The sequence below is a fragment of the Megalops cyprinoides genome, chromosome 13, assembly GCF_013368585.1.
Source record: "Megalops cyprinoides isolate fMegCyp1 chromosome 13, fMegCyp1.pri, whole genome shotgun sequence".
NCBI lineage: Eukaryota > Metazoa > Chordata > Actinopteri > Elopiformes > Megalopidae > Megalops > Megalops cyprinoides.
This window is the reverse complement of record NC_050595.1, coordinates 16,820,447-16,829,644: the sequence shown is the minus strand read 5'-3', so window position 1 is coordinate 16,829,644 and position 9,198 is coordinate 16,820,447. Positions and strand designations below refer to the sequence as shown.

General features: G+C 42.6%; 1 protein-coding gene across 1 annotated transcript in view; it reads right to left on the bottom strand.

The window, feature by feature from the left end:
* Positions 1-1,838: 1,838 nt before the first annotated feature.
* The window catches only part of LOC118787621 (chondroitin sulfate proteoglycan 4-like), a 30,147-nt gene continuing 22,787 nt past the window's right edge, over positions 1,839-9,198 (bottom strand). The window contains exons 5-10 of the mRNA XM_036543149.1: positions 9,021-9,197; positions 7,150-7,348; positions 6,275-6,406; positions 5,861-6,021; positions 4,615-4,798; positions 1,839-4,010 (exon numbers count right to left, since the gene is read on the bottom strand). Coding sequence (XP_036399042.1) covers positions 2,143-4,010; positions 4,615-4,798; positions 5,861-6,021; positions 6,275-6,406; positions 7,150-7,348; positions 9,021-9,197 — 2,721 coding nt within the window. The 3' untranslated portion in view covers positions 1,839-2,142. The remainder of the gene's footprint in view (positions 4,011-4,614; positions 4,799-5,860; positions 6,022-6,274; positions 6,407-7,149; positions 7,349-9,020; position 9,198) is intronic.

Here is a 9,198-nt window from a genome sequence, read left to right as displayed (position 1 = left end):
ACATTGAACAAGTTCAGGAACAATTACAGGGCTCCTCTTCAGGTGGATTCTTTATTTATGGTTAATTGGATGTTTGTTACATAGTTGGTCTCTTTAGAGAAGAACCAGTTTCTCTTAGTGCTGCTCTGAAAAATGCATTGACCACACATTTAATTCTAGCTGAGAAAAAAGAAACAGTTAAATTCAACCAAAACAGAATGTTGGACCAACCTTTTTTTTCAAAAGAATTACATCCTAAGCAGGAAACTGCTGCAATGTCTTAAGCAAATAACATTTATTTACAGATGGCTTTATCAGTTTGACAAAATCAAAGCGTGTTTTCTACGCTTTTATATGTATTGACAAAGGGATTAGAAGAAATATTTATAGAGACAAGCATGGTGTAACAGGCATCATCATCGATTTGGATTTTCATATAAAAGTGTTTGGATTGTCAGTGTAAAAGAGTTTATAAATACAGAAGCAAATCTGGATTATATTAGGTTACAGGAAAAACAGTTTGGAAATTTCCTGAGACATAAGATGGGATGCTGTATCTGCGCTTCAGACAAACATACAAACTTCCTGAGAAATTTCACTCCAGTTTCTGCTAAAGCGGCTAGATATTACTCAGTACAACATGACAACATATAGATAACAAAAGAACAAATATAAATATGTATTTACAGAAACACAAATGTACAACTGTCAATAAGAGGAGTTATATGTGGAATTTATCAAATTATATTTGACTTTTTGGACTTTTTTGTAATTTTCTTTCAAATGTGAATCTTCCCCCAAAAAATCATACAATCAAACAGTTCACTTCTCAATATATATAGCTATTATGGTAATGCTACGAATACAGAGCTAGTGTAATGCTGCTAGGCTTTGAAGATATAAGAATAGCTTTGAATATAAGAATACACAACAATCAAACATCCACCTAGCCTCAACACAGTTGCTGCCAAAAAGACATTTTTCTAGAATGACCATGTGGACATATTTTAATCATTGCATTGTATAATTTAGATCCATTTTAAAAATAACCAAAATGGCACACTGCTCTCCTCACACCATTGTATTCTGTTCCCTTCTAACCCTTCTAGTTTTAAATGATTCACTAAGCATAAAAAGCTTGCTAAAAATTGATAAGAAGCTATTACATTTGGGAAATGGTGAAATGATCATACTTATCTTGTTTCATGATGAGAAATATAGTATCTGTCTTCTATAACATCATGAATTTATGTGGAAATGTAAATGGTTATAACTTTGAAACACTGTACTAAATTGAAGGGTTTCAGTTCTTGGTTGGTTTACAGTAAAAGCTGTACCAGCATTAGCCCTCCTAACAGAGGCACAGCTTTATGAAGAAACCCAGGGTCAAACTGTGTGCTTTACTGCTACTTGATTACAGGGCTGGAAACATCTAAACATCTAATTCTGCGTGACATCACTCCAGTCTGTTAGCCAATAGGATGTCATGAAGACAGCCACCAGTGAGTCACTTCCTGTCTGTGGTCACAGAAATAAACATTGTGGAGAATTCCTTAGTACTTTCAGCCAGTCTGTGAGGGGTTCTAAAGCATGGAGGCAGTAAAAACAAATTAAAAATATAAAAACTGAAAACGAATTAAAAAGGTAGTTTTCCATTTTTTTCATACAGCTTCATTCTACTCCAAGAGTAAACGTGAATCATCTGCTATACACAGATTTGTCCATTTTTGTTCAAAATACAAAACATGTTTACACGCTCATATGAAATAATATTAGCACTGAATATCAAAGAAAAATAGAGAGGACAAAGTACACAGAACGTTTACAGACATTTCCAATTTGTCTCGATTAACTGCCCTCATGTACATGGTGTTTCTGTCCTTTTTTGTGGCGTGAGAATGCTGGTTGTCCAGCGAGGTCTTTCATTACAGTGAATAAACAGCATAATGAGGCATTTCCTGCTTACGTCCATTATAGCTCCCCTCCCCCTTCATGACCTGAAGAGAGACACAGTTTGGGTTCTGATGAACCTCTAAAAGTCTGACTCTATGTCTTTACACTAGTCTGGAAAGATTTCTGACACCGCAAGGACTGATTCCAACAGATATACTGTTCATAGAGTTCAAACTGTTAGCATCTCTCATTCTGGCCTGCCAAGCCCTCCTATACCCAATACTGGCTCTTTTTGGGAGCTGAGTCAGTTGTCCGGCAGTGCTGAAGCAATTCTGGGTCGGGCTCTTTAGAGTCCATGTCTGACATAGGGATGCTGTTACCAGAATCTGTTTTCCGGAAGGTCTCCTGGCTGAGCTCCCCATTTTTGGGTTTGGTGGAGACAGGCTGGACGTGGTGTTTGCCTGTTTTGTTGCGGCGCAGTAGGTAGTAGACTAATATGGCGGCCAGGATGAGCAGCAGAAGGATGAGGAGAATGGGGATGAGGATGGCCCAGAGGTTGCTCTGTGATGACTCTACAGGCTTAGGGTTGGATTCTGTGTCCAGATGTGGGGAGGTGTGGTTTACTTCTGGAGTCTCATCCACACTGCCTCTCCATCTGGGACTGAGGGGGGTGACGAAGGGAGTTTCTTCCTCATCTGCTTCAGTTTCGTCCATGGATGGGGGGCTGCCTGAGGGAGCTGTAAGCACTGTTACCTTGTAATTCTCTGAGGAGTTGTATGGGGCGGTCCTGAAGGAGAGCACTGCCTCTGCGGGTGGGACACCGTGGGCTGTGAGAAAGAAGTGGACCTCATCCTCTTGGACTGGGTCACTTGCTGCACTGTTGTTCAGAACCTCCAGGGCGATACGCCCCTGCATCACATCGGTCTGGCTGAAGCTGCTTACCGGCTCTGCCTCTCCGCCCTCTCCCAGTCTCACCACCCGAGCTGACCGTGGCGGCTGTGTGATGCTGAACGTCGGCTCAGCCTTAGTCTTGTTAGCTAACACTGAGGCATCCAATAATTTACTGTCAACCAGAACGGTCGCAGCTTTGGGTAAAAGAGGCTTGTCAGGAAGGTTCACTAAAGGCATTACGGTGATGTTCAAAATCCCAGAGACGTTTGCTGCTCTGCTGTGGGCCACAAATGTCATGCTGTCCCTTGGGGAAGTGTGTGTGACAAAGTGGACGCCCACTCTCCCCTCCTGGATTTCCCTCTGAGAGAACACTGATGTTGGCTGCTGGTCCAGCGTCAGCACAGCATATTTGGGGAAGCTTGTGATGGTGTATATAACCTCCTCTTCTTTAGGCCCACCGGTGCTGGCTTTTAGAGTGGATTCTGTGATCAGGGTGTCATCGTCACCTTGCGTTACCTGGACATTCTCAGCTTTGAGCAGCAGCAAGGTCCTTGCCATGATCTGGAAATGGAGAGCTTGGGGCGCTGTTTGATGTCTCCTGTAGGACATGATGAATTCCATGAATCCATCAGACAGTGTTCCGTCGCTGACAAATGCCACTCGTCCAGCGCTGACATCCTCCTGGGTAAACTGGGAGATCTGGTTCCCGAACTGTAAGTCAATGATCAAGCCATTGGAGGGGTTCTGGGTGACAGTGAAGAGAACCTGGCCGGGTGTGTTGACTTCATCAATACCGATGAGGTTCTGTTGGGTCAGTAAGGTGGTTGAGCCCTGCAAAACCTCAAGTTGAAGATCCAGGCTCCCCAGCTCTGGTAGGCTGTAACCTCGAGGCACAATCGAGATACTTAACGTCTCCTCTATGACTACACCTGATTCTGCTGGGCTTGGTGGGTCTTGCTCGTGAGGGTTGAGGTACACACGGAAGGAGAAGCTGTCGCCTGAGGTCTCTGGGTCCTGCTGGACGTACCGCAGCTCTCCTCTGTCCAGGTCCTCCTGTGAGAAGTAAGGAGCATCCGTCTCCAGTTCCAGGCTGCCCAAAGTGAGCTGTCCATGGGCAGGGAACTGTATCACCTCAAACAGGATGTCCACAGTCTCTCTCTCTGACTCTGGGACACTTGCCAAAAGGTTGGAGGCATCCAGTATGGAGCTGTCAATGACCTTCGTCTGGCCTTCCAGAATATTTAAATCTGAGGAAAGACAGAACATACACATATCCAAAAAATTAAAGAACTGATCCAACATCAACGCAGACTATAAAGAAGTTATGCATATTTTTTCAGCTACTAAAAATTAATACAACTTTTTTATGCTTATTCCCCTTCATGCAAACCTGCTTTGGAATCACTAATTGTTTACTGTGTGGCTCAGGACTGTGATACAATGTTAAAACTGTTACTTGATATATACCAGGCGTTCAGTTTTCTTCACTGCTATGATTGTGGATGATAAACGTGGTGATATATGCATTAAACCACATGCACTGTTTATCCCAGAGAACAGATTAAACTGCACAGACTGCGCCATGCTCCGGCTGAGTTCCACATCCTGTCTGAAATAAGGCTGACTGAAAGGTCATTCGCCTGAAAGGACAAATCTATATTCTATCTTCTGGTGAAACTGAAGATTGAGAAGGCAGAGGGGGAAAAGGAAAAGACAGAATGAGAGAAGACACAGATTTGAAATATGAGAAGAAGAAAAAAGTGCAAGGGGGAAAGGAGAGGTATAACTGGGAGATGACAGAGAGGAGAGATTAAGAGAGGAGGAGCTGTAGTGGATACAGCACTGAAATACCTGAGTTCTTCCAAAGCTGGGATGTGCCATTGTGGTGCTGGGTGAGGTAGGACACTGTGATAGGGAGAATATGCACCAGGTCCTGGGCAGGAGGGCAGGACAGCAGCAGCTCAGCAGAGTCCCGGGTGACCCAGAAAGGCTCAGCAGGGAGGTGGTGTTCATACAGAATGGATCCAGAATCCAGCTGAGAAAAGACAACAGCTCAGATTTCTGCTCAGACTGTTAAGGGGCGTATCAGCCATACTTTAACTGTTACAGCGGAAATGTACAATATCAGGTGAACTATTACATACTCATCATACCATCTCTGCAGGACAATGACATGTATGCTGAATAATATCTGTAGAAATAGTTGTAATCTTTGATGTGAACAGGATTGTTACATATGTGTGATATTAGCAGGATTGCTACACATGTAATGTTTTATATCAGCATGATTGCTCCGGATGTGATGTGACATTAGTGTGAATGTAAGGGAAGGATAAAAGGCCTGAATCAGTGACTCATGCATGGACACTGGATTCCACCTCATAGAGTTTACATTCTATGGTGAGGTCACTTCCTCAAGGCAAATGCCTTTTGAATAAAAGTATCCAAGTTAATGTGAAAAAATCCTCAAGATCATGAGAACCTCTGTTAAAGGAGAACTGATTTTTGTATGGTTGTTTGTCAAGAGTCGGCATAATTCCACCTTAGTCACTGAAAGTTTTCATAATTGAAATATGTGGCATCATAATCATTACATCATAATGCCACACTAAAAACTTTGTGGGTAAGGAGCTCAGGGTGAACCGAAAGACAACATGAGTTTGTATGAACATGGACATATGACTCATGTTCTGTTCTGCTTCAGGTATAGGAGTTCTTGTGACTTTGGTATACAAATGGCTCTCCCCTTCCTCCTCATCTCTTGCCTTTTTCTCTGTCTGTTTTCCCCCCAACAGTATCTCCGTCACTCCTATAGTTTTTCTCTTTTTATTCAGACAGCCACTGGATTAAGTATGCCCCCTGGTGGCAGACATTGCCATAACATGAGCAGATAGGTTTGGGTGCAGGGTCAGGTTTGTGGCTGAAACAGTACATGTAACATTATAGAGGTCTATTCAAGTGTGCTGAAGTATTAATACAGGTGAAAGTGGGTAATATTTGCTCATGCTGAAAGTTATGCCATTACTCAGCTTACACCCAAAACCAGCCCACTTCTGATTTTGGAATAAAAAGGAAAGTCTCTTCTCTTTATACTGACCTGTGTTTGTGTGAAACTGGAGACTTCCTCGGACTGGTTCCTGTGGTTGATGGAGATGAGCCGTCCATGGAGCGGTGGTCTCAGAACAGTGTATGAAACCTCATCGCCATCCTCACTTATCACTGCTCTCAAGATCTCACCTGTAATTGCTTGTCTTGTTCCTTTAAAAAAAGTGAGAGTGCTTTCAACTAAATTTCTTCACCAGTCCATTAGAGCTCATAATGTTCACTGTACCTTTACTTAGAAGAGTGCATATGTGTGCCTGTGTGAGTGTGTTTGTGTATTTGGGAATTTGTGTGTGTATGTGTGCATGAATGCATGTACATGAGTAAATGAGTGTGTGCTGGGTGTGAGTATGTGTGTTTCTGCATTTTTCTTTGTGTGTGTCAAACCTCACAACTGTAAACAACATACCTGGGAAGACCAAGAGCTCCCCCTGTGTTTCCATGGTGATGAGGAGCTGTCTCACTGTGACAACAAAGCTGTGAAGTGGGGAGGTGTGCACTCCGTCCATCACAGTGAAGTTGAAGCCTCCAGACTCAGACCCTGAGAGAAAACACACTGTCAGCACTCTCTGACCCAGCCACGGTTAAACTGAAACCAGCTGGAAACTGACGTGGAAGCTTACATACTTCGGTCCTCGAGCGACCAAAGCACAACTATTATTACTCAGAACTACTCTCACTGTCTCACTGTTATACATTAGAGCAGTTGCTCTGATGACAACAGTCACCGTTCTTCATTAGAAGTGCTGCTTTACCATCAGTGACTGCTTTACATTAGAACTGTGGATCTGATGACAAGCAGAGAGACTGAAACCTTATTAAATACAGCCCACTGAAACCTATGTTAATGTCATCTTTGCAGTTGTTGATTTAAATTAGAGGGTTTTTCAATGCTTTCTAACATTTAATCAGCATTTGCAAGCTGATAAAGTCTCACATCAGTCACTGATATGTGTGGTTAGAGATATATTCTTCAAGTCTTCAAGGACAGCATAGACTGTTGAACTTTTATACACTTCACACATACCCTCAATAGGGCAGCAGTGTAGCATAGTGGTTATGGAGCAGGACTCGTAACCAAAAGGTTGCTGGTTCCATTCCTTGCTGGGGTACTGCTGCTCTACCCTTGGGCAAGGTACTTAACCCACAATTGTAAAATACCCAGCTGTATAAATGGATAACATTGTAACAACATGTAACTGATGTAAGTCTGCTAAATGCCAATAATGTAAAATAATAATAATAATAATGTAATAAAGTTCAACATACAAAATAAAGGCTTACCATTATGAAGAAACATAAGCAGACCATTGTTAATTTGTGCCTGAGTGAAGCTTTGGATGCCACTGTTAGGGGATTCTTTCAGTGCCACAATCCCATTAGATGATGACTCAACAGAATAAACTATCTTTTCAGGAGGGGTGTCTGCATCCTCAGTGTTCAGCATGTCTCTTGTGACTTCTGCATCTTCTCCTGCGAGGAGCTGGAGTTGAGCAAAACATGTAAAATTATTACATATTATTTTACAATATTCCTGGCAGTTATAAGTAAAAAGTGAGGATGGAGTATGAAACTGTACCTTTATGACTGACAGGTCAGGCCTGATATATGTATGATACATAGAGAGAGTGGTTTACTAGCTCTCTGACCGAGAGTGACATTTGTATAAAGCGATGGGATAGCTCTCCTGAAGAACACCAAATCTGGCGTGAGACAGCAGTGGTCACCAGTGAAGAGATATTGTTGTCCTGATCTGTTCTGTCTGTGGCCTCGTTTTAGCCTACACTGAAAGCCCCAGGAAAAAACTCAGAGCACTGAGGTGAGATAGACAAATGTATGCCTGTATGTGTAAGTGCTAACATACAGAAGTCACAAGAAATGCCTTGAATGCATGATACAAATACATTCAGCATTTAATCACAAATCTTGAATTGCTTACTAATTATTAGTTTATTCATGTTTCTCCACATTGTTTTGCATACTCTTGGGGAGGGATAATTTGCTGCCCTCCAGTGGCCAGTCTAATTTGAGCATTGCATATCTTAAAACTATTCCACTAGATGGTGATATGAACTTTGATTTGTAGGCACTTTGTTCTAAGAGATATTTGCAGGGGGCTTTTCTGTACAATTGCCACTGTATTTTACTTGTGCATCAGTAAAAATGAAAAAAAATGTGTTTCTTGTTTAATACCACTGATCTGCAAGCGAAAAACCAATTAAACTGAGCATACTTCATATCTGTTGCCGTAGTGCTTTGGATAAATTGCTCTGACTGTCTGACATTATATTGTTTCATCACTACAGGACAGAGCCAGTCACAGAGAGACTCAATCCAGCTTTTCAACCACTAGGTCTCTTAAAACTAGGGAGGGAAGCTAAATTGGTTAAATCAAGTTACCTGTTAGGTAAATCAGGTAAAGTGTCTTGCTCTAAGGAAAGCCTGCAGACTCTGTGGCCCCCCAGGACCAGGGCAGAGTAGTCCTGTAGGCACTGTGGCCCTCCAGGACCAAGGCAGAGTAGTCCTGCAACCACTGTGGCCCTCCAGGACCAAGGTGAAATAGCCATGCAGACACTGTAGCCCTCCAGGGTGAGTAGCCCTGTTATGAGGAATCACAGATTCCTCTAGGGGGAGCCATACATTGAGGATGATTCCACTCAAGGATGAACTCTAATGGAAGCCATCTGTGGCCCATTTTGTTGGGGAGTGCAATGATCAGTGTGTGCCCCTGCAATGTTATTCCCTGATATTATTTTTATTCGCCCAGTTTGTGGTTATATTGATTCAGACTGTGGTTTTATTCACTCAATGTGCAGTTGTACTTTGCAAATGTGTGTCTTTATTCATAGTGACTAATCTGGTATAGAACTCTCAGGTTTCACAGAGTCTTGGCATAAGGCCAGAGCTCTCAGTAATAGTCAGTCTGTGTTGAGTGAGACATTATTTTGTGGGAGAGATATACATATCTACTGGTTGGTTCTGAAAGCTAAAGCCTTTCTACAGAAATTGTTTCCAAAAATATGGTACCCTTACTATGGAGGCCTGAAATCACAAGCAGGGACATTGAATCACAAGGTTTTCTGGTTATAAAGATCGGGGTGGGTTTCTCCACCCATGCTTCACTGAAGAGAGCATTTGGTTGTGGGTTGGCCTACCTCCACACCAGTGTTGCGTGTCAGTTTGGGTGGTTGGTCGTTGACTGGGAGAACAGTGACCCCAAAGATGATGGGGATACTGTGTCTCTCAAGCTCAAAGGCAGAGGCAGTGATGGTGAAGCTGTCAGAAGTTGTCTCTGTCCCATCGTGCAGGTAGAGGATGAGGCCTTGTTTGACC